Here is a 25,960-nt window from a genome sequence, read left to right as displayed (position 1 = left end):
TGGTCGCGCGTATCTGGATAACAATGAATATGTGTTTAATATGCAATTTTTGTGTTGCAGGCGTGTACAGGAATAGATGATGTTGCAGAAGCAATTCTGCATTTGGAAGAAACTAACTGGGATCTTTTGGTACAGTTCTTTACAGGTTAATTGATACGCTTTAGGTATTTTTACTTCATTTGTAATTAATCATTACTGAAATGTGTTTCAGGGTGCTATTAATCGTGTGATGCCCCAAGACACACAGACACTACCGTCAGAAGTGGATCCTGATGTTCAAATGGTGGAAGAAGTGAAACGTCCACGTTCTGTGTCTACAAGAGTTACTCGCGCTAGCAGTTCTAAACTATCGAGTGGTGCTAACAGTTCTCACCGTTTTCGTATGCCAACGAGTATCAGCGCCGATGTCATATCTCTTCCTTCAACGTCTCATGGTCGTGAAGCCAGATCACTGAATTTTCATGTATACTTCAGAGAGAGGGATGCTAAACTCACAGTTTCAGATACAGATACTGTTGGTTAGTATGTGTCATGTTATTTATTGGGTGTGTTCTGTGTTCTTAATTAATGTTGGTGCTCATCTGTTCACATAATGTGGATAATGTCTCAGGTGTGTAGATTCATGGGTTTATTTTTCCTAATCTAATAAGTGTTGGAAACATCAAATGCCTGCTTATTGCTTGGCTGCTTCAGGATTTTAATGCACCTTTATCTTTCTTGTCTTTCATGGTATGTATTGTTACCATTCTATTAAGGATTGTATTATCAGAATATTTGTTGTTGAGAAAGAATTGCAGGCGTGCCTGTATCTCGAGCTTCAGTTTTTTAATATCTGTTGAGGCATGGAATCATGTTACCAAAATGATTACAGATATTACAATGCCCTCCATCTTAAATACACAGTGGCCTTTTTTTCAAATTCGATTTCAGTTCATGATTATGTGTGAACTTCTCAAACTTAAAATTTTACTTCTTTCATTGCTATGAAATGTTTAAGTATGCCTGTTACATACCTCTGCCAATAAGTGGATGTTGTAAACTAGTACACAGTTGTAGAGATGATGCAACATGTTCAATTTGTGTTTGTTTACAATCTCTCTAGACACAAAACCATCTATGAATATAGATGTTCTCTCTCTCTCTCTCTCTCTCTCTCTCTCTCTCTCTCTCTCTCTCTCTCTCTCTGTAGAGTAGGAACAGTACTTCATTATGTCAGGGTCAAAAAGATGGCAGACTTGCCCATTTAGGATTCATTGGTGCAGCAAAGCATCTATGACTTACTGAAGAAAACGTCTGACTATTTGTTCATGGCTTATTTAGAAAAAACTGAATCATAGTTTGAACACTGGTCTTGTGAATGTCATATTAAAGACAGGCATTCATGATGAACATTTATGGCCATTGCCACTGAGTGACAATGATTGTAAATACACAATATGACCGATTTCACACTTATCCTACAGACATCTATAAGTATGTCTGTGGAATTCATTGTGCCTCTTGGGAATTTCACTTTAACAACACTAACCCTACTGTGTTCCATCCTCATGGGATGTGTGTAGTTAACAACACATTTTCACTGTGCTACACAAATGCATTCAAACATAACTTAGCCTGCCATCTGAGTAACACGACGTATATAAGTTCTTGTACACATAGCGAGATGTGTCGTTATACTTAATGAAAATTGCTAGTTTGCTTTTTTACTACAGTATTATTTTTATTGTTAGCTGGTTTTCGGCTTACAAGGCCATGTAAGCTGAAAATCGTTTAACGCAATAAAAGTAATGCTATAGAACAAAAGCAAACTAGCACTTTTCATTTATAGCCTAATAATGTTGTTCAACCTAGAACCGACTTAAGATTCAGTTGACATGTATCATTACATTGATTGTTGGTGAGAAATAATAGCATTTTGGATATATTCACTCCTTGTTGTCTTACATAAAGCTTAATTAGGGAAAAAGTGGCATTGGTCAGTGAAACACGTGCAACAAGCTGCCACCAACTGAACATTGCTGTGGTGTATAAAAGAATTTTTAAGTTCTTTTACGCCTGTACAGTTGTTTACTGTTTTAACATTACTAATGCCTAACAATAATTACAGCTTCTTTCAAATGATAGAGGCAAATAAAATACAAAAATAATACTTTTTTACGCTTCATATTTTTGTAGTGAAAGTAGTCATGCCAGTGATAGTGTATGGGCAGTAGCATTGCTAGTTGGGTAAGAAGTAAGGGGTAGGTGTGATGGTGGTGGTGGTGGTAGCAAAGGTAATAAGACTTAAATTAAGAAAGAATGAATAACCTACTGTCTGGGCTTCACATCGGGCAAGTTGACGGAATGGTTAAGACATCACATAGCAGAATTTAAATTTGAACATACTGATTTAGGTTTCACTTCAAAATCATTTGGGGCATATGCTAGTTTGATCCTTAAAACAATGCCAAGGCAGAGTCCTTGTTCTGTACATTCCAAATTGAGCGTGTATAGGCCTACAATCTGTGAAGATGTTGAACTACAGGGTGTGCACCAAAAACCAATCCTGACCAGGCAACTGCTCATTGTCGCCAGTCTATTGTCACCTACTATTTTGAAGCTGTTGTGATTATGTTTTGCATTGTCAGGACGGTGTGAGAAATCACTCTTCATGTGAGTAAATCTCATGAATTTGCCAAACCTAACCACGTGTTTCTTTTGTCCGTGGGACAGTCTAAAAGGGAAAAGTGTGTGAAAATAACCAAATAACGTTACAGGACTTGAAGGAAATTCGTTGTAATGAAATTTTGGGAATTGATGCATCAGCATTATGCAGAATGTATATTAATGTGTTTGGATGCATGAAAAAGTGTGTTGAAGTACAAGGACCTGATGTATTGTACTCTGGTTTCTTTGTCAGTTGAAGCAAATGCTGGCATGATTGTTTTATGAAAGCCATAGCTTATTTTGTTCTTAGTTCCTGTCCAGTTAAGAAATAGTCTAAAAACCTAATTTTGAGGAACCATTGAATGTGATTTGGAAACTTGTGTGGAGAAATGTTAGAGGTACTCTGAAATTGCACGTCCTGCTGTAATAAAGAACAATAAATGTTATTAGCAGATGTCAGAAAGAAGATAATCTTTAGTTAAAATTTGTTACTGATTCCTGAAGCAACATGGTAGCTGGCAGGGTAACAGTTTTTGAGTAATGTGTTCGCTGTGGGTGATAAGGTGAATTACAGAAATAGCTTCTGCCTTTAAGGGCAAAACTGATACTCCGACAGTATTGTAGGTTAGCTTTTTTCAAGTTCCTTGGATCGTTTGCACAATAAATTGTAACTGTGTAAAGAGGCATTTTACATTCACATCACAATTAATTTGTAAATGATTACTGTACATGCTGAAGATGTATAAGGTTTTATTATTATTATTATTGAATATAAGGATATGAGTTAGTAATTCTGAAACACCATGTTTTGCACATTACATTAATAAAAATTATTCTGTGGAAAAATGGCAGTTGTTACTGATTCCTGAAGCAACATGGTAGCTGGCAGGGTAACAGTTTTTGAGTAATGTGTTCGCTGTGGGTGATAAGGTGAATTACAGAAATAGCTTCTGCCTTTCAGGGCAAAACTGATACTCCGACAGTATTGTAGGTTAGCACACTGGACTCGCATTCGGGAAGACGACGGTTCAATCCCGTCTCCAGCCATCCTGATTTATGTTTTCCGTGATTTCCCTAAATCGTTTCAGGCGAATGCTGGGATGGTTCCTTTGAAAGGGCACGGCCGATTTCCTTCCCAATCCCACCCTAACCCGAGCCTGCGCTCCGTCTCTAATGACCTCGTTGTCGACGGGACGTTAAACACTAACCACCACCACCACCACCACCACCACCACCACCACCAAAAGGGGCAGTTCTCAAGGAGAGTTTTTTAATTTTCAGATTTAACTTGATTGTCTTCAGATATTTTATATCACTGATAAGTTAACAGAAATTTTACTTGCATCATTGTGCACCCCTTTTTGTATTAACCCTTAACCACTATCGACCATCTCTCAGACCGCTACTAATTTTTCTGTCGAGATATTTCTCACACCGCCGCAAAGCCGAATAAACTCTTTCCATGTATCTTCCTATTGGATGTCAAGCTACACGTGCCAGCATTCTTGCATTGTTGCTGCTCTTTGTTTCGTAATTATTAGCCTTGAGAGGTCTCACAGACGTACCATAATGTTTGCGTGCTGCGTGTTTATTTCATGCTACTGTTTCTCCATGGTGGGGAAAGCTGGGCCTTATGTGCAACACGTGTTATGTGAGACAGATGTCTTCACTTGCAAGATGAGCCTCAGACACCGAAAGAAGAATTCGAAAAATGTGCACCTTTTGTCCTCCTCATCTGAAGAGGAAAACAAGGTATCCATGTTAACAGCGTGGTGTTCCGATTTGTTTGGAGTGTTCCAGGAAGGTCTGCGTGAAGTGTTTGCAGGTGGAAATTGACTAAAGTATGATTCAGTGGCACATAAGAACAAGTATTTAGTTTTTACTTGTAATTTTAGAAGTAAAATGGTGGCAGGGTTTCTCCATCCATAGACTTAGGGACTGAAATATTTGCTCTACATTGGAAAGTGAGTCGTAAAATGAAAGCTGACTTCGCACACAATTTATCATAAGTCATGTCGGATTTTTCCACCTAGTTATATAGCCAATTTGTAATATAATCCCTCTGATGAAAATCTGTGTGTGAGTAGAGAGCTAACTATTTGTTGTTATTTTCCTAACTCATAAAATAAAAATATACTCCAGATTACCCTTTGTTTTAATTGTCGAAGTGTTAAAATACGGCAGTGTTTAAAAAAAATCAAATTTCTACTAAAGCCACCTCCAATATGTGTAATGAATGACTGGAAGTCAAGAAACTATATATATTCAGCAAAATTTTGGTTTGATATATAAAATAGAAAAATGCGGTCTGTGAGACCCCTCCGTAGTAAGTGTTCCTGTGAATGACCATAGTAGTTAAGGGTTAAAGTCAACCTTAGTATGTAGTAATGAATGTCATTTTTCATTCTGGTATTGTAATTGTGTACAGCATCATTCCTATTGAAATGCAATGGGTTATTTACAACAAACATCATGTGGGAATAAATACTGTGAAGCAGTGGTCAGAATGTCCAGCCCTTTAAAAAGATGCCTACAAGATGATCATGGATGACCACCACATATTATTCTTACAGCACATTTTTAACACTGAAGACTTCCTTTCTTATAGATGAGCTACCCCCGAACATTATGCCATGTGACACTATTGAATGAAAATGTGCAAAATATGTCAACTTACTGATTTGTGTCTTCTCAAGATGAGCAATGATTCTAAATGCAAATGAGGCTGAAATAAGTTGTTTTAGGAGTTCCAAAATGTACTTTTTCTGGTTTAAATTCTCGTCACTATGGACACCTAAGAATTTTGGTTTCAATCCTATTTGTTATTTTGTCACCATGTCATACACTTATCATTGGTGTAGTACTTGTAGATGTGGAGAACTGAATCTGTTGTGTCTTTCTAAAATTGGTGATGAGACCACTCACAGAAAACCAGTTCATGATGCCTTTAAGGACCTTGTTTACTATGTTGCTATACATATGCTTGGATTGATTCAAGAGTGTCATCTGGGGGAAAAAAAAGTGATTCTCCTTGTTGTATATTAGATGGACGGTAAGAACAATAGCAGACCTAAGATTGAGGATTGAGCCTTGGGGAACTCCATACATGACATCTCCCAGTCAGGATGATGACCCCTGATTACATTGGCTGCATTACTAAGTGCAATGTTTTGTCCTTCGATTAGTCCTGATTTAAACCTGATAATCCAATAATTTTAGTGTGTTAACAAAAGCTGTACATACAGCATGTCTTTTAATGTTCTCAGTCAGGCCCAAAATTGAAATTTTTTTTTTTTCCAATGAGTTTAAGGTATGATCTAATAAAAATGTCAGATCCATATACTTCTAAATGTCACTTGGGTCGGGAATAGTATTATGGCAGCCGTGACGCAAAAATGTGTGAATGGACCATAGTGGGCCACAGCGTGCTGAAGTTAACTGGGTGAGATATCCGTTGCTGTGCGTACCTGATGACAGGCAGCATCGCAGCTATGTGTGGTGCGCACGGATGCAGATCGGCAGAAAAAGCAACGGGCAGTGCAGACAGTACAGACGCATTTTTCGAGAGTCTTATGACGTCAATCTGCGGACCACTTGAGTCAAGCTTAACGCAAGCTCCTCAGAGACTTAAGGATGTTTGTTTGATGCTCTCTGTTCATTTCAGCTTTTGCTTCATCGCATCTGTGAAATTCACAGCACCCCGCAATCATGAGAAAAAGGTTTTGTTTCATTCCAGACATGCGCCCACTGTTCTCCTGCACTCGTGCAATTGGACAATGCGCTCCTCACTGTGGAGTGTACACACTCCAGGATTGGTTTTCGAGTTTAACTATTGTGCAAAGACAGTTATTGCAATCGACAGTTAATGGAAATTACGATCTGATTTCATTTTTGTCAGTAGTTCATTTACTCATTTGGCAGAATAAATACGTTTTTGGCAAGTGTACTTATCAGTTCCTGTTACCCAACTGTCACCATAGCCTGCATCCTGAACAAGTGCATAGGTGCAACGGTGAAGTTGGCTCACTGCACGACTGTCATGTATGTGGCCCACATGTACCTGCTTTGATATTATATACTACTCATCAGTTTTAGCCAGTGAAGTAATGTTAATGGCTGCATTGAAATTACCCTTTGGTGCATATTTTCAGTTTGGTTGTTAGTTGACAAAGCCAGTGATTGTGAAAGCAAAAGACCAGATAGTGGTGATGAACCGAACTGTAGCTTAGTAGCCAGCCACGTATATTGATGACATCTGTCACATTTCCTGCATCATTGCTCAAAGCCAATGACTAGTATTGAATAGTCTTCTTTATTCATGTCACTTTTGTTTGAAGACGAAGCTTTGTACACAAAAACGTAGTCTTGTCCCAATTTACGCAACTCCTGGCTTTGTTTCCAGCTCCAGTAATTAATAAAACTTGTATGTGTATGTATATAATATATAAAATTTTATCAGTGCCCTACTGCTGTTAAATTTAGTTCTGTGGTAATACTTTCTGTATGGTACGTATTTTGTGGTTTCAGTATTGCTTAGTTGGCCTTGTTGAACTTAAAAAAATGCGCTGCAGTAGTTTGTTCATTTTCATTTTTTCAATATACTTTCTTTGGCTCACATTATCGTAACCATCATTGCTGATATTATCAGTTTCTAAACTAACATGCAACTCGTAATGCTAAGGTGCAGAAAAATTACCTTAGTTTTTGGTTAATCATTTCACTTCACAACTTAAGTACTGATAACCACCATAGTCTTTTAGCATGTATACCTTGCTCTTCAAAACAACTGTTAGCAACCAGTGTATGTTCACACCATTTCACCTGTAATAAATAACTGTGGAAAGCTTTTATTAATTTTTTTTTGAAGCATTGGCCTTTTATATACATACAGTGTTCTTTATCCTCGTCATTGGAAGCTTTATTGTTATGGTTATGAATTAGTCATGGAAAACATTTTGTGGTGGTAATGGAAATGAACTAATCTTTGCTTGTTTAATGTTATTACTCTGTGAAAATTGCAGGAGTGAATAAATGTGTAGGCCACCATTTATTTCTGTCATCAATGACAAAACATACGGCATATGTGTTGCTGACTTTTTAATTTGGTGTGCTGTATAATTGGGTGTTTGTCATGCCTTGCTTCTTCTTAAATAGATTAAGTGATTACAATAATTAAAGCTAATCACTCCCCACATGGTAGTTAAATATATTTATTATGATTGCAATTTAGACTTTAGTCATTGTCAACCACTGGAGGGTGTTGAAGTTTATTGTACACCTTTAAGTTGTGACATGCTGGAACACAGTTCGAACTACATAGTTCCTCAAGTGTCACAAGTTGACTTCGCAGAGCGGTCTGGGACATCCCACAGTGTTTCACAGTGACAAAATGTCAAAATTGCAATTGCAACAATAGTTTTAACAGCTATTTATGGAAAGATAACTACCAATAATTACATTAAAATGGTGGATCCAGTCATCAAAATTCTGGATTACAAAACCCCAGTTGGGTCTTTCCCTGTCAAACCATCCAGAAATTTTAGGAAATGACACCTATTGTCATGCAAATCCTTGAAATTTTGGGTAGTGGAAGTTTACCAAGATATATATGAACATTTCCAAAATTTAAATGTTGCAGGTCAATTACTGTTTCACTTATGATAAAAAGAAGTTATATAGATTCAGGAATCGAAGGTTTCATAGACGAGCTCCTTTACAATTTAAAAATGCAATAGTTCCTACAGCTTTTGCAGTGCTTGAATTTTGTTAGTTAAAATGGAAGGTTTATATTTTTATAGTCATGCTTCTTGTAGTGAATATTCATCATGTACATCTCAGAAAATATTGCAAATATTTTCTTTTAAACGAAATCCATACATGGACATTATAAATTTTTAAAGGTATTGCCCCCTCATAGATACCTTTGAAAAATTTACAATGTTGTTATAAATATTTCATTATGTCACACAAAAAGAATCAGTTTGTAGAAATAATGGGAAGTGTGGAAAACGACATTACTGTAAAAGAAATATTGAAGTTGCTAATTAATGACCATGTCACCACTAAATTGCTGAAGTTGTTGTTGTTGGTGGTGGTGGTGGTGGTGGTGGTGGTGGTGGTGGTGGTGGTCTTCAGTCCAGAGACTAGTTTAATGCAGCTCTCCATGCTACTCTATCCTGTGCAAGCTTCTTCATCTCCCAGTACCTACTGCAACCAACATCCTTCTGAATCTGTTCAGTGTATTCATCTCTTGTTCTCCATCTACGATTTTTACCCTCCACACTGCCCTCCAGTACCAAATTGGTGATCCCTTGATGCCTCAGAATATGCCCTACCAGCCGATCCCTTCTTCTAGTCAAGTTGTGCCAGAAATTTCTCTTCTCTCCAATTCTGTTCAATACCTCCTCATTAGTTATGTGATCTACCCATCTAATCTTCAGCATTCTTCTGTTTCACCACATTTTGAGAGCTTCTCTTCTTGTCTAAACTATTTATCGTCCACATTTCAGTTCCATACATGGCTACACTCCATACAAATACTTTCAATAAAGACTTCCTGACACTTAAATCTATACTCAATGTTAAAAAATTTCTCTTCAGAAGCGCTTTCCTTGCCGTTGCCAGTCTACATTTTATATCCTCTCTACTACGACCATCATCAGTTATTTTGCTACCCAAATAGCAAAACTCATTGACTACTTTAAGTGTCTCATTTTCTAATCTAATTCCCGCAGCATCACCCGACTTAATTCAACTACATTCCATTATCTTCGTTTTGCTTTTGTTGATGTTCATCTTATATCCTCCTTTCAAGACACAGTCCATTCCGTTCAACTGCTCTTCCAAGTCCTTTGCAGTCTCTTGACAGAATTACAATGTCATCGGCGAACCTCAAAGTTTTTATTTCTTCTCCATGGATTTTAATACCTACTCCGAACTTTTCTTTTGTTTCCTTTACTGCTTGCTCAATATACAGATTGAATAACATTGGGTAGAGGCTACAACCCTGTCTCACTCCCTTCCCAACCACTGCTTCCCTTTCGTGCCCCTTGAGTCTTATAACTGCCATTTGGTTTCTGTACAAATTGTAAATAGCCTTTCGCTCCCTGTACTTTACCCCTGCCTCCTTCAGAATTTGAAAGAGAGTATTCTAGTCAACATTGTCAAAAGCTTTCTCTAAGTCTACAAATGCTAGAAACGTAGGTTTGCCTTTCCTTAATCTATAAGACGTAGGGTCAGTATTGCCTCATGTGTTCCAGCATTTCTGCGGAATTCAAACCGATTTTCCCCGAGGTCAGCTTCTACCAGTTTTTCCATTCGTCTGTAAAGAATTTGTGTTGGTATTTTGCAGCCGTGGCTTATTAAACTGATAGTTTGGTAATTTTCACATCTGTCAACCCCTGCTTTCCACGGGATTGTAATTATTATATTCTTCTTGAAGTCTGAGGGTATTTCGCCTGTATCATAAATCTTGCTCACCTGATGGTAGAGTTTTGTCAGGGCTGGCTCTCCCAAGGCTGTCAGTAGTTCTAATGGAATGTTGTCTACTCACGGTCCTTGTTTCGACTTTTTTCAGTGCTGTGTCAAACTCTTCATGCAGTATCATATCCCCCTTTTCATCTTCATCTACATCGTCTTCCATTTCCATAATATTGTCCTCAAGAACATTGCCCTTGTATAGACCCTCTATATACTCCTTCCATCTTTCTGCTTTCCCTTCTTTGCTTAGAACTGGGTTTCCATCTGAGCTCTTGATATTCATACAAGTGGTTCTCTTTTCTCCGAAGGTCTCTTTAATTTTCCTGTTGGCAGTATCTATCTTACCCCTAGTGAGATAAGCCTCTACATCCTTACATTTGTCCTCTAGCTATCCCTGCTTAGCCATTTTGCACTTTCTGTCTATCTCATTTTTGAGACGTTTGTATGCCCTTTTGCCTGCTTCATTTACTGCATTTGATATTTTCTCCTTTCGTCAGTTAAATTCAATATCTCTTCTGTTACCCAAGGATTTCTATTAGCCCTCGTCTTTTTACCTACTTGATCCTCTGCTACCTTCACTACTTCATCCCTCAAAGCTACCCATTCTTCTTCTACTGTATTTCTTTCCCCCATTCTTGTCAATTGTTACCTTATGCTCTCCCTGAAACTCTGTACAACATCTGGTTTAGTCAGTTTATCCAGGTCCCATCTCCTTAAGTTCCCACCTTTTTGCAGTTTCTTCAGTGTTAATCTACAGTTCATAACCAATAGATTGTGGCCAGAGTCCACATCTGCCCCTGGAAATGTCTTACAAATTTAGTACCTGGTTCCTGAATCTCTGTCTTACCATTATATAATCTATCTGAGACCTTCGAATATCTCCGGGCTTCCCCCCCATGTATACAACCTTCTTTTATGATTATTGAACCAAGTGTTAGCTTTGATGTATTGTCATCCAATTCCTTTGAGTTGTGTTCACTGAGCATGCAGTTCAGAGCTATTGTACTGAGCTGTACCCATAGTCAGTTATTGGTTAAAAATCAATTGTTGTAGTTTTTAAGTATTCATTCCAAAACAAAAGTAAGTTCCCTAATGTTCCAATAATAATGTGAAATACTTTTGTCATGAAACAATGGGATATAATGATTTTTCATTATTTAATTACTTTTTATGTTACACCAATCATCTTCTGAATTATTTACAACCAATATTGGTTTTATGACTGAAGCAGTATGAAAAGTACAAGAAAGCAGTGTTTTCTTGTACAGTACCTGCAAGATATGTGACGATGCCCTGACTTGTGTGAATGAACTAACAAGTGAAGAACAAGAACTTTATTATGGCGAAGCAACAGACATTCATACTGTGATTTAAGTGTTTCATGCGCGTTTGTTAAACACAAAGACAGATAGGCCTACCTGTGCAGATTCTCTCAACATAAGAAAATTTGCTGTGATCCCATTAAGTGCCATAAATGACCTGTTTCATCTGGATTGTGTGAAATTAGTTTAGAAAAGGCGAAGACCTTCAAACTGAGAGGCTTTAGAGTTATTCCTGGGGAGAAAATGTGCCCAACCTGTATCAAACTTAATAATGAAAAACAAGCAAGTGATGACTCATCACCAGACTATATAAATGACAGTAATGTGAAGGTGCAGACTCCTGAAAAATCTGTGTCCAATACTAGCTTAGGAGTATCTCCTGCAAAGCTGCATTCAGTTGCTCAGCATAGTTGGTATGCAACAGCCAAACGAAACTTGAAATCAGCAGCTGGGGCTCTGAAAACTAAAATTTCATGTACGTATAAAGTTGTGCTGGCTGCTGATGCAAGCACTAACCCTGACAGTGATTTAACAGAACTGGAAGAAAAGGCAAAACATCATGATGAACTCTTGGACAAAATCAAACAGAAAATCGAATATGCAATTAATCATGAAAAGATTCAGTTATTTACTCTTGTGCCTCCAAATTGAACTCTACAGAAAGGCAGTTCCAATTTTCAGGTTTCTGAATATTTAGTATGAGAAGCAAGAGCTCTTTGAATGAAGAAGTGTATTTTATCGATAGGTGAGCAGAAAAGAGGAAAAATGTTGCCACATGATACAGTGCAAAAAGTAAAGAGTTTCTACTTGGACGACGAAAACATGAGAATAATGCTTGGGGTAGAAAGACAAAGTGAGCACTAGCAAAAATACCTGTGAACAGAAGTCTTGTTTTAAGTAATTTACCTGTGAACTGTATTCTCTCTCTCTCTCTCTCTCTCTCTCTCTCTCTCTCTCTCTCTCTCTCTCTCTCTAAATAAATAAGAGAGAGAGATATATATATGATTCTCTTTGACCAAAAGATTGTATACTTGCAGGATCATCAGGAACACATGCAATATGTGTGTGCATTTACCGCCAAAATGTTAAATTGCTTCTAAATTCCATTTCTATTAAAGAAACATACCAAGATCTGATTAAAATAATATGTGATATAAATAACTGAGCATGTATGCTTTGTCTGTCTGAAAAGTGCCCCACCAGTTCGTTGCTTCAAACCCACTTAGAAAATGAAATAGAAGACTATGATCCTGATGAGATAGTTCAGTGCAATCACTGGGTATTAACTGATAGAATGACTTTGTGTTCAAATCACTTCTCTATCAGAATTCTGTGACACACTAATTAAGAAAACTGAAAAACTTACTCCACACTCTTTTTATTTCACAATCACAATCTGAGTATCTGAAAATGAACAAGGAAACACTTGATGAAGGATCAGTGAAAATCTCAGTTTTGTTACTTAACATGAAGTACACGGATACCATTGGAACAATGGCAGCTGCAGTCTCCACACTGTCCATATATATTACAAAAAGGACAGACACTTACATGCAAAAAGTATTTGTATTGTGTCTGATGATCTAGAACATGATATTGCCGTGGTGTACCATACTCAGAAGACTGTATTGAATTTTTTTAGTGTGAATTTCCAGAAATTCATCTTGTGTATGTTGAATAATTCACTCATGGTTGTGCTGCACAGTATAAAAATTGTAAGGATTTCAGAAATATCTGCTACCATGAACACGACTTCAACATAAAGTGCAGCTGGTCCTTTTTATGCTACCAGCCATGGAAAATCCCCCTGTGATGGTAATGGTGACACTGTTAAGACTTGTCACAAAAACAAGTTTGCAAAGAGTTTATAAAGATCAAATACTTACAGTTTCACAGGTATTTGAATTTTGTTGCTAGAACCTATGAGGCAGTTCAGTTCTCTTTGTTTCAAAAGATGAAATGGTACAAGTCAGACATTGTCTTTCTCATCGCTTTGCAAGTGCAAAAACAATTCCTGGAACGCGATCTATGCATCACATTGTACAAATATCGCCAACCAAGATTGGAGCAAAAAGACTGAGCTGCGATACGGATTTTAGTATTGTGCATGATTTCTTAGATGCACTTCCACCACTAATGCCAGAATGCACTGTGCAGCCCAACTGCTATGTTGCATGTGCATATGACTATTCTTGGTATTTGGGAATTGTTGGAAAGGTGAATTGTGAAGGAGGAGATGTTACAGTAAGGTTCATGCACCATCCCCATCCTTCAATTGGTCTGATAATGATATTGGCGATGTTTCTTTCTCTCATATTCTGTGTGAAGTTGATATGGCCACAGCAGCAGGCCATACTTATTCTTTTAGCAAAGAGTCCTCAAAGTTGGTGGAAGAAAAGTTGTTCTCATACAAAAAAAATATTATCTAAGCTTCAAAGTGTCTCATCACATGTAGTTCCGAATCATCTTGAATGCAGATTGCAGCAGGAGCATTTTGTGCAGTGTTGACAATATTGACTTCTGACAAACTGCTTAAATATTATAAACAAAATGCTATGTATTTTTACATTGAGTTAATTTAGTTATGGCAGAGGTAAGAAATTGTTCATGTGTCATGTAATGTAAAAGTTGCCCTACATTATATAATGTGTAACTTAGTTTCAAATGTTGCAATTTTTGTTTAATTTGGATATTGTTATGTGCACTTATGTTGTTAATGTCTCTTGGATAGTAATTGTATATTTCTCCTTTTTTCCTGGTGCCATTCATTTCTCAAAACTTATATATATATATATATAAAAACAAAGATGAGGTGACTTACCGAACAAAAGCGCTGGCAGGTCGATAGACACACAAACAAACACAAACATACACACAAAATTCAAGCTTTCGCAACAAACAGTTGCCTCATCAGGAAAGAGGGAAGGAGAGGGGAAGACGAAAGGAAGTGGGTTTTAAGGGAGAGGGTAAGGAGTCATTCCAATCCCGGGAGCGGAAAGACTTACCTTTGGGGGAAAAAAGGACAGGTAAACACTCGCACACACGCACATATCCATCCACACATACAGCCACAAGCAGACATATTTCTGCTTGTGGCTCTATGTGTGGATGGATATGTGCGTGTGTGTGTGTGTGTGTGTGTGTGTCTATATATATAAAAACAGACAGCCTTTGTTTATAAATGTTCATCTCACATTATTGGTTTCAGCATACTGCTATCATCAGACCTATGTGAAATAGAAAATAGAAAAAAATGGAAAAAATCAGTAATGTGACAGTAACCTAGGAATACATAAAAAGATAATGTAATTAGCAGCCATTTACAGCAGCCAAATGTGCCTTTAAAAGTATTCAGATTCAAATACCATCATCGAATAATGCGAACATAAAGTGCTGATAATGGTCTGGGGGCATGTTATACTTCTCAAACACAGCTAAGTCAGTAGAGGTCACTAGTGGTGTGTTACATGAGTGAATCAGTATCATAAATTTTGAGTTTAAAATAGAATATGCTTGGTAATTAATTAAAATGATTTCATGTTAAAAACTGTGTGTCGAACAATGAAATACAAAATGTAGAAATAAAATGTGTTGTAAAAATATGAATGAAACATGTAAAAAGTGAGACTATTAATAGAAACTTACTGGCATGACATTGTGAACAACACAAGATTGTTTGAAAGTTATAATAAAAGGTGTGAAAAGTATTACACAGTAGAAATTTTCAACAGAAAACCTGTCAGGATGACAAGGTGAATAAAACACAACCTTATGTGAAGATGATCAATGAAACAATAATTGTTTAAAAAGTGCTAATAGTCAATATTATATTTGGAGTAGAATCTAGCTAGCACTGCTCATGGTCTCTCTGCGAGATGTTTTGTTTTCTTGTGGAGTCTGGGGCTTCCTTCTGCAAGCAGCTTCACAGGGAAACAGAACAGCTTACTGAGAGGCTGTGAGCAGTGCTACTCTGAATGTACTATCTTGACATTTATTAAATAATTTTTGTTTCATTGACCATCTTCATGTAAGGCTGTGTTTTATTCAACTTGCCATCCTGAAAGCTTTTCTGTTGTGTAATACTTTTCACACTTTTTGTTTTAACTTTCAAACAATTTTGTACTTTTTATATTGTCCTGCTAGTAGGTTTCTGATAACTGCCCTTCACTATCAAGTTTAATTCAAATTTAAAGTATGGATTTTATTTTTATATTTTATGTTTCATTGTTAGAAAGAAATCTTGCTGTGTTAAATCATTTTAATTAATGACCTTGCATTTTCTATTTTAAATTACTAAATTTATGATAATGACCACTTGTGTTCCGCAGTGGTAGTGCATCATACTGGCTTAGTTACGTTTGTTAATGATGCCCTCAAACAATTGCCGGCATATTATATGTACCCATGTGTACAGATGATTTGACAATGATATTTGCGTGTGAACATTTTCATGGGATGTATAACATGTATATGTGACTGCTAGCTATGTTACTTTTCATGTATTCCCAGGTTTTCTGTCACATTACTGTTTTTTCCAGTTGTATTTGGAACAGATCTGATTATTGCACTAGGCCAAAACTGATAATGTGAGCTATAGAAAATATGAGATAAAGATGGACATTTATAAATAAAGTGTCAATCACAACATAACTTAAATGTCTTAAGCATGTGACAACAACCTATTTCAGCTGATCTTCACAAAATTGATAGCTGGCATGAGCATGATGAAATTCTACAAACAAGTTGTAAACAGTCCTTTCTGAAGGTGGTTGATTACCAAAAGGTGAATGGAGACATTTGAGGTATTGTTGATGAGTAAGATCTTTATGGAAATTGTAAAGGTGTCTTACAGCAACCTTTGCATGAAATTCAATTTTTTTGTGACAGCCTTTCTTTAAATGCTCAGTGTAAACAAATTACTTAGACAATTTCTGAGCTGTCATTGTTTTAACAGTAACAAATGGAAAAATTTTAAAACAGTAGTAATGTCACACCCTGGTAGTGTCATCTACTGGTGATTTATAAAATCTTAAGCTTGCTGTTGTAGAATTTCAGTTTGTTTTTGTTTGTGTGTCATGATACTGTTTTGTTACAGGTGAACTAAAAAGCACTATATTTGCACGTTTGGGAGTGCCAGTGTGTCAGCAGACTCTTCAAGGATGGAAGAATAATCCAAAGTCTGATTCAGTAACATTATCTAGCCTGAATCTACCAAAAGAAAACACACTTTATGTTATTGTTCCAGACCTTGAAGACGGGTGTACTGCTGCAGAAGAGTAAGTGGTGGTCTTTTGGATTGTAGTTAGCCATTAGAACTTTGCTTGTTTTATGTTTAATCTTGTAATAATTCACGCATGGGACTTATTTTATGGCTGTTTAACATTGCTCAGTGCTTCATGTTGAGCTCAATAAACTGCAGTATTTGGCTAGTTTTCATTGCATTAAATATAGTTTTATTGGTCGCATAGAATTGTAGCTATTGTTTATAGCTAAACTTTTAAACTTATCAAGAAAAACATTGAGATGTTTTGTTGCACATTTCTTGAGGGCTTAAAAATGTGCTTTATGTATCTTCATATCTGAGTCTTCTGTAGCGCAGTTTGTTAACACCCTTTCCAGAGATGAGAGAGATAGGTGTGGATATGCATAAAGAATGAATGGTTTGCTGACTTTATGACAAGCTGTGCTGTACAACACCCATTCAATTTGTGATCAGCACTTGCTTTGTAACCTGTGTTCAGACTCTTAAACATTGTTCTGTAGCTCCATATTTCAGATATTTCAAGCCTGTTCCATTCAGGTTTTCCCATTGTACAGTTTACTTCAGTGCAATGACATGTCAAAAGTTACAATTACATGATCATTGTTCCCTGAAACTCCAGAGAGATTCATGATGTAACCTCTGTAATGCGTCTCCAGGGGATGGACAGTCAACATAGGAAAGGTTTCAGGGCTTTTTTCGGCGATTTATTTGATGAGATGTTAATGTGAAGGCCCCCACAGGCAGTCAGTTTTGATTCATTCCAATACAGTCTCTGCAAGTTCAGCAATTTTCTCCTATATCTGTCAGTGGCATAGGTAAGACAGAAGTTGGTAAAGTCTGTCGAAAGTGATACATTGTTTTTGCTTGTCTTAAGAATTCTCATACCATATTAATTTCCATTATTTTCTATAGATTTGTGTTCAATTCTGATGATATTACTGCCATTGGGGCTTGGCTGAGTGGTAAATACATTCATCTACTCAAGTATCTACAAGGATCCTTCTATGACTATTCTTAAGAATGTATGTCCAGAATAGAGAGACATGAAAAAATAGTAGTTACATTAATGATCTGCAGAAGTTCTATCATGGGCAGGGCAAAGCATGTCATTTCTGCATTACCAGTTCTTTTCATCTGAACCCAAAGGGATATTTTAGCTCAGAAGTGAGAAGAATGCTCTTGAAGAAAACTCACTGAAGCATAGTCTGCAATTCGTTTTTTATGGCATGTAATTTTAGGGATGGTATGATAAATAAGTAGTTTGAACTGAGTTAAAGTAAGCTTTTTCCAGTTGGTCATTCACTTAATTTTTTTGACCCATGTTCTGGTGGAATCAGTTGACCTTCAGATATATGCTTCTATGAATGAATATGTGGTATACCAATTTTTACGACTTGCATTTTGTATATTTGCAACGGGATGCTCTTCAGTGTAATGGGAACTTCTGTAGTAGGAACTATTTAATATTAAAAAGGGGACACTTCCCGATATTCTGCAAATATCATCTACTTGGTCACAAATTGGCTTTTTGCTTGTTAGACCACTGTCAGGTTGTAAATGAATGTCAAAACCAGATACGAAATGTCATGCGGGTTACACAAATGTACATTACTAAGCTTGTGTCTTGAAACCCAGTACCACTTGCAGGTTGTCTGTGTGACAGCTTCCAAGGGCAACAAAATTTTGATTTTCATTATTTCATTTAATTGTTAACTGAATTTAAAAATCTAAAATGCTATCATAATCTAGTCGTTAAGAGGTATAATTTTATGTCGAAAGTTTACAGTATGACAGCTAGAAGCTGTATGATTGTCTTGGTGGCCCACAAATACCTCGAGTTTATTCATCCAGTGTTAGAGAATGAGGGCCCTCGGCAACTTCCAACAAGTTTTAAGCACAATTTCAAACACTTTTAAAATTTTTATCACTTACACACTTAATGGAAAATATTTAACGTGTTAACTTGTTTGTAAAATAATCAGACATGTGAAGCTATTTTATGCATGAATGTCTCATTTTTTTAAAGAATCGAGGATTTACTGGTAGTTACAAATAAGAGATACAGAGTATGAGAAATACCATATGTTTACAAAAGGAAGAATTACCTTTATTGTTACACAGAAATCATTACGTTTTACACAAAAAAAAAAAAAAAAAATTGTTTAATTTTAAATAAATATATTTTTGACTATAATATTGTAATGGCATTGTTGCTTTGAGTGCCAGAGTTGATAACAATTAAGTGATGAACAATGAAAAACTGAAAATGACAAATTGGTAGTTGGTTGTCGGTAGCCAGTTAGAATTTTACCACATTGTTGAAATTTTTGGCAGAATCATAAATATTGCATGAAGTAGGTTATTGCTATGAAAAGCCTGTCTCGAACTATGCTACACATCTGTCTATTACGATTGTAATTTCATGTTGAGATTTGAATTGACTTCACTATCAACCAAACTCACAATTTCCAACCAGACGTAACCCTTGGGCTGTGCTACAGGTCTGTCTATTAGCACATCGGTTATTCTTCCTTTGAAATCGAACACAAATTTAATCAGTTCACATCTTCCACTGAAGGAAGTCATTAGATTCAACAATTCTCATTGGCTACCATATACCACTACACAATTGTCTGTGACCAGTGTCCATGAACTGCCAACTTCAGCACACTACACAAAAGCTGCAGACACCTTAAGTGCATTGTAATCCAGTGTTTTCTTAACTGATGTTTGGTAACTCATTATGTTCGTGAGAATAAGTGTTACATGCTTCATCTTTTGTGCACTTAAGCTTCCATTAATTTTAACGAGTGATATATTTTGTATTACTTTTCTTTTTTCACGTTGCTTCGTCTGGTACGAACTGTTTCAGTTGGACTGAATAAATGTATCTGACATTTCATTGTGTAATTGTGGAATTAGTTACCCTAATGGGTGCATGTAGATAGTGATGTCATGTTTGTTTTCTTTTTGGTGGTGTGTGGGAAACTCTTCAGTTTTCATGTTGTTATTCTGCATGTTTGGTGTTTCTTTGCGTCTGCAATAGGCTATAGTTCGGCAGCTTCATTAGGCACTACTCTGCTGTGTTTAAGTTTGAACACACACTTTGAAACCAGAAAACTTGGTTCAGTTTACAATTGTCCAGACTTCCGTCAGCTGCATTCAGCTCACACTAATTAAAGGTGAACATGGGCAATGTGGTTAGCTGTTGTAGATTTCGTAAATCTGAGAATGACAGAACTCTCAAAGGTAAAGCACAGAAATTATGATGATGTAAAATTCTTTTTACAACATGAACTGTGAAAGAGAATAGGTTATATCAAGTGCCCATTTTGTGTGGAAAACATACTTACCATACTCCCATAAATATGTTGGGTCGAAGGAAACCACTCACTGAAAAGCAGAAGCATTGAACTATTGATAGGCACACACACGAAAAAAAGGAAGAATACTTGCTACTTCAGAGTACCCTTTTCTACGAGCTAGAGTAACCCCCCCCCCACCCCCCGCCCACACACACACACACACACAGACCTGGCTATGAGTGGTCTCCTTTAATCCCAGAGTATTAATTCTACCAGAACTCTCTTACAACATTTGTACTTAAATATTAATAAATAAAGAAATGAAGTCACAACTGTTGTGACAGAAACTCAGTTTGGACTAGAATAGTGAAATGGATAACTGAAAGATTTGAATTCATGTGGTGATGCTCAAGGTAATGAGATTGAAAATAAATATCAACACAGAAATGATAATTGGGACCCTCGGAACAAAAATTTCAAATTGAACTTCAAGACAGTTCATCATACAGAAATGTTGGGTAGTGATAAGATGGACATTTGAGGCTCTAATAAAAAGAAAAGTAAAGGAGGATATTCCACCTGAGAAAGTAACGAATCCCACTGAAGAAATATAGAGTAATGTCACTCGTGGGCTCTGAGTGAGTTCAACTGTACAGTTTAAAATAACTTGCTGTGTGATGTAGTTATGAATGTACAGTTGTTTTTGTGGAGAAAGATGGAGTCAACTGATGATTTAGGTATCTGTGAAGCAAAAGAGATTTCTGCTGTAATCTACAAAATTAAGTTTGTGTTCATCATCATGAATGAAGGACAGTGAGAAATGCTTAGGCAGTAGACGATAAATACTGCTCAGCATCTTCTACACACATATGGTTTTCGTGGGTAAATCTACATGGGAGACAAAAAAACTGAAGAGTAGATGTAGTTATTGATGCAATTGTGACATTTGTGATCAATTTGTATGTATGCCTGAATGTAATATTTTGTAAGGGTATGAAATGGAGCAATCACTCGGACTCAGTCATAGGTAAGGCATGGGGTAGGCTTTAGTTCGTTGGTGGGATATTGGGAAAATGCTGTCATTCTACAAGGGAGACAGCTTATAAAATACTCATGCATCACATCCTTGAGAATTGCTCAATTGTGTGGAACACAAACCAATTAGGACTAACAGGCAGTATTGAATATATGCAAAGAGCACCAGAACAAGTGATCACAAGTTTGTTAAACTCCCTGGAGAGAGTCATGGAAATGCTAAATAACTTTAACTGGCTGATGTGTGAAGACTGATGTCAGCTATCCCCCAAAAGCCTACTTTCACAGTTTCAACGACTAATCTATAAATATACAGTACCTGGCAACATTATTAGGTGCAGCTTCATTTTTTAACAGAATACAAATTTAGTTGGTGTAGAAAGCTGCAAAGATCATTTTGATCAGTGTAAATGAGATGATATAACTTCTTTAAACATTACATGTTATTAATAATAGACAAATCATGCAGTTTTGATATTGACTGTTGGTCAAAAGAAAATTCCAGTAAGCAGAACTAGACCTAACTTCTTAATACATCATCATGCCACATTCAGCAGCTATTATTGTTTTGTTTTACCTTGACATACTGTGAATATAGGCTTCTACAATGTCGTGCATCTGTGGGTGATGATACCAGATTTGAATAATCTTTTCAATGAGACGAATTTTTGTGATGCTTGTTTCCCTTGCCATTTCCCTTGTCACCAGCTCCGAGACATTTTTATTGGGTTCATGTCGGGCCAATTTCCTGGCCACGGTAACAAATTGCTAGAAAGAAGTTTTTGTTGATAATGCTGTGTGGCATCTAGCTCTTTCCTGTATAAACATAAATGGTTTTCCTTTAGTAAGTAGTTGCCTCTTCCTTGAAACTTCCTTGTACTGATCTTGCCTCATTGTTTCCTCAACAGAGAACAGACGTCCAGTGCCCTTGCCACTGATGACAGACCATATCTTGACTTTGTACAATATAGTCGGGATGGTACTTTTCACCATGGTGCCTTTGTACAAACAGAGATTTATTTTTGTACAAATGGAGATTTATTTACCAAAATTTCAAATATGGCTTCTTCACTAAAGCTAACTTGAAACAAATGAAAAAGCCCTTAAGATTTGCTTGGGTTGGTCTAAAACGTTTTCCACTACTGTATGAAGGGAAATACTGTCTTAATTTTATGATACCTGCCAATTTCCAGAAGTCTTAAATTTTGATGCTTGTGCTCCTGTGCCCAAGGAAGAACATATTGACAGAATGGCAGCAGTTAATTTTAGCTTTTGGGCAGGCCTACAAGTCGTGAAGTTTATTTGTGAAAATCTTTATTTTTAACAGATTAACTATGGGGTAAAATAATGGTTATGTGGTAAACACCACTATCTTTTACTAATGGTTTGCTAAGTTATTGAATTTGGGAGTGGACTTCATTATTTGCCTTATCATTTGTGAAGAGTGTGTGTTAATGGTATGAAACGATTCTGTTGCAGGTCGAAATTTGTTGAGAGACTGATTCAGACGTACACTCTTAACATTCATGATCAAACAAATAATAAAACTTACAAGCTAAAGTTCTTGGGCTCTAAAACTATTCTTGAAGTGAAGACCGATGTGTATACTCTCACAGATATACCAGTGAGGCATCAGGTGTGGAAAGGTTGGCCACCAAATGTTGTAAATGACAAAACGACATTAGCATGTTCTGGCATAAATTATCCATCCCATGATTTTGTTTTGGAGCGAGCAGCCTCTACAGCCAACAGTGATAAGAGAGTAAGTCACCTTATTCTTGAAAATTGAATATTATTTTCTCTGTTTTAGTTTAAGTGTTTATTCTAGTTGCAGGGGCAGCAGTCTGGACTATTGACAGATTTGGCCTTAAAATATTATCCACCATGGCCGTGCAGTGTTGATACTGTGGCACAGCTGTATGATTTAATGATGATCTATCCTCTTGGCTAAAATATTCCAGAGGTAAAAATAGACCCTCATTCGAATCTTCAGGTGGCGACTAAGCAGAAGAGTATTGCCATCAGGGAAAAAAAAAAAAAAAAAAAAAACCATGTTTGACATTGTACGTGTTGGGAATTGGATAGCAGAATCCATTAATCAGTTAATGAGGCTAGGGAATATAAAAAGGAAAATGGGTGGTTGATGTTAGATATAGTGGAAATTATTGACGTGTGTTGACAAGGAAAACCAGTATTTTGGTCGGGTGAGTAGAGGCTTATTAACACACAACCTATAGACCTAATGCAGGAGGAGGACAAATAATGTGTAAGAAAATGAATTGCTGGTGAACAGCACTGTGAGCACATTATCACGTGAAGTGAGACATTACATACACTTCCAAGCTTCCACTACAATGAAAGATGTTCATGACATTTAGTAGTAAGTGTCAGACATTCCACTGTGGGAGTTGTTATTACGGCATATGCAGATGGATGAACTGCTTGAACATATCACTTCTGCAATGTGAGATGGCGAGTGGAATGTCTCCACCTGCTGTGTGGGGTCACGTGTTTCTTGGTGGCAAGCTTTGAGGGCGAGGGTGCTTAGAAGACAAGGAGAAAAAGAGAGAAGTTCATGGCTACAATGAACACCGTGACAGAGACTGTTGAATTGGCTTATATAAAAATATACTTCTCGGCTTGGTCTTATACAGGCTACATATGTCAACCCCCTTAGTATAAGAGATTCTGTTGTAAAAGACGATGATGATGTAAAAAAATTGGAATACAGAACATTTAAACTTCAATTATTTACATCATTCCAGCAGCTTGGAAGACAATTAATGCTTTCTTACAGCACCCATCCATGCATAAGGGGAGGGGGGGGGGGACTGTGAAGGCTGATGGAGCGTGGTTAGGGGGGACTGACTGAAAGAAATTTTATTAAGTAAATCTACTTATGTCAAACATAAGTAGGTTGCACACTGGCAATGTAACCCAGTGCCATACTGAAAACCATAATGATTCCGTTTCAAGCCAAAGTAGATACAAAGCCTACTTATTCATTGCACTTGTATAAAAACGTTTATGGTTCGTATATTGACAAAAAAAAAAAAAAAAAAGCACTACAATTAGATATCTTGTGTGTTCCGTCTGTTAGTCAAAATTTGACCAGTTTTCAACTGCACGCGTTTGACCAGAACAAATATTGCTACAGAACACAACTGCCAGATAACTAAATAGTAAAGGTTGGGATACTGACACTTTCTTTCCAACCACCATTTTAATGGAAGTTAATGTTCATGTCACAGATCTTTCTATTGTTGCAAACATTTCACAAATTTATTTTAATAGCAGTGTCATGGCACTGGTTCATTTTAAAACGTGGCACCATGCTGTCTCTGTTACCGGTGTGAAAAGCACGGTGCCAGTGCCTTCTTTACAGTGCTACTCCATATGTGATGATGAAAAGAGTGAACAAATATATGATGGAATAAAACAACTTGTTGAATTTATTAAAAGGGATAAAAAATTAATTGTGATGAATAACTGGGTAGAATTTTGCATAGAGTATAACATAATCTTTGCAGTCACTTGGTTTAAGAATGAATGTTGTATATGTGAGTGATACCAAGATCCACCAGAAGGTTTCATACAGACTATGTAATAGTAAGATCACAATATAGACACCAGATTTCAAACTGTAAAAAATTACCAAGAACAGATGTTAACTCTGACCATAAATTATTGTTTATGAACTGCAGATTAAAACAGAGAAAATTGCAAAAGGTAGAAAATTAAGGAGATGAGACCTGCATACGTTTAACGAACCAGATGTTGAGAATTTCAGTGGGGGTATTAGGGAATTGCTGATTGCAATAGGAGTAAGAGGTACAGCAGAAGATGAATGGATAGCTTTGAGAAATGAAATAGGGAAGATAGCAAAGGACCAAATGAGCAAAAGGAGAAAGCTCAGTAGAAATCCTTGGATGATACATTAGTATTGAATTTAATTGATCAAAGAAGAAAGTACAAAAATGTAGAAAAATGAATTGGGCAAAATAGTTTACTGATGTCTAAAAATGAGATACAGAGGAGATGGAAATGACATAATCAGGAGTGGCTAAAGAATAAATACAGAAATGTGGAACCATGCATGACTAAGGGAAATATAGATGTCATTTATAGAAAAATTTGAGAAACCGAAGCGGAAAATGAGAATCATCTGTGTTAATATTAATAGCTCAAATGGCAAGTCAGTACCAAGCAAAGAAGGGATGACTGAAAGATGGAAAAAATACATATAAAGGGAAGAGGAAGTGGGTGCAGATGATCTGGGGAAAACAACACTGTGAGAATATTTTGACAGAACTGAAAGACTGAAAGTCCCTAGTTAAAATACAGGCACTTGGAGTAAATGATATCCACTCAAACTTATTGCGATTCTTGGGAGAGCCACCCATCACAAAACTATTTCACCTGATACACAAAATAAAAGATCCGCTGGATGCTCACAACTCATGAGTGCATGCATGGCAAGCATGCCCCCTCCTCCCTCCAAGCCATTGCAGTACTTCTTTCACTGCAGTTTTATTTTCTCACTATAACTTTTCTCTGACTTATTCTCTAGGATGGATTTCTTACTGTCAACTTGTGTCACTTTATGGAGTTGAGTCTGCCTTCTCCAGCTTTGTTCCTTTAATTTACACATAATTCTGTTAATATACGTTCTGTTCCCACATCTGGTTGTGACAACCTTTTTCAAAAAAAATTATGAATTTTGTTCAGGGAAGATAACCCACTACCCAGCATGGTAGCCAGTCCTGTATGATGTCCCCTTATCATGTAGGCATCATACTGTCGATGCCTGAGCTGTCACCTGTCGGTGCATTCCGAGGAGTAGGTTCCCATCTGTGTGAAAACTCTGGGCACTGTCCATCGCACCAGGTGACCTTTGCTTTGGCTGGTAC

At 36.8% G+C, this 25,960-nt stretch overlaps 1 protein-coding gene across 1 annotated transcript in view; it reads left to right on the top strand.

Moving 5' to 3' along the window:
* The window catches only part of LOC126473976 (FAS-associated factor 1), a 141,961-nt gene that overhangs the window by 260 nt on the left and 115,741 nt on the right, over positions 1 to 25,960 (top strand). The window contains exons 2-5 of the mRNA XM_050101362.1: positions 61 to 129; positions 212 to 518; positions 16,543 to 16,723; positions 22,530 to 22,812. Coding sequence (XP_049957319.1) covers positions 61 to 129; positions 212 to 518; positions 16,543 to 16,723; positions 22,530 to 22,812 — 840 coding nt within the window. The remainder of the gene's footprint in view (positions 1 to 60; positions 130 to 211; positions 519 to 16,542; positions 16,724 to 22,529; positions 22,813 to 25,960) is intronic.

Source organism: Schistocerca serialis, chromosome 4 (genome assembly GCF_023864345.2).
Source record: "Schistocerca serialis cubense isolate TAMUIC-IGC-003099 chromosome 4, iqSchSeri2.2, whole genome shotgun sequence".
NCBI classification, from domain to species: Eukaryota; Metazoa; Arthropoda; class Insecta; order Orthoptera; family Acrididae; genus Schistocerca; species Schistocerca serialis.
The sequence above is the reverse complement of the archived record's forward strand: the minus strand, read 5'-3'. Positions and strand labels throughout refer to the sequence as shown.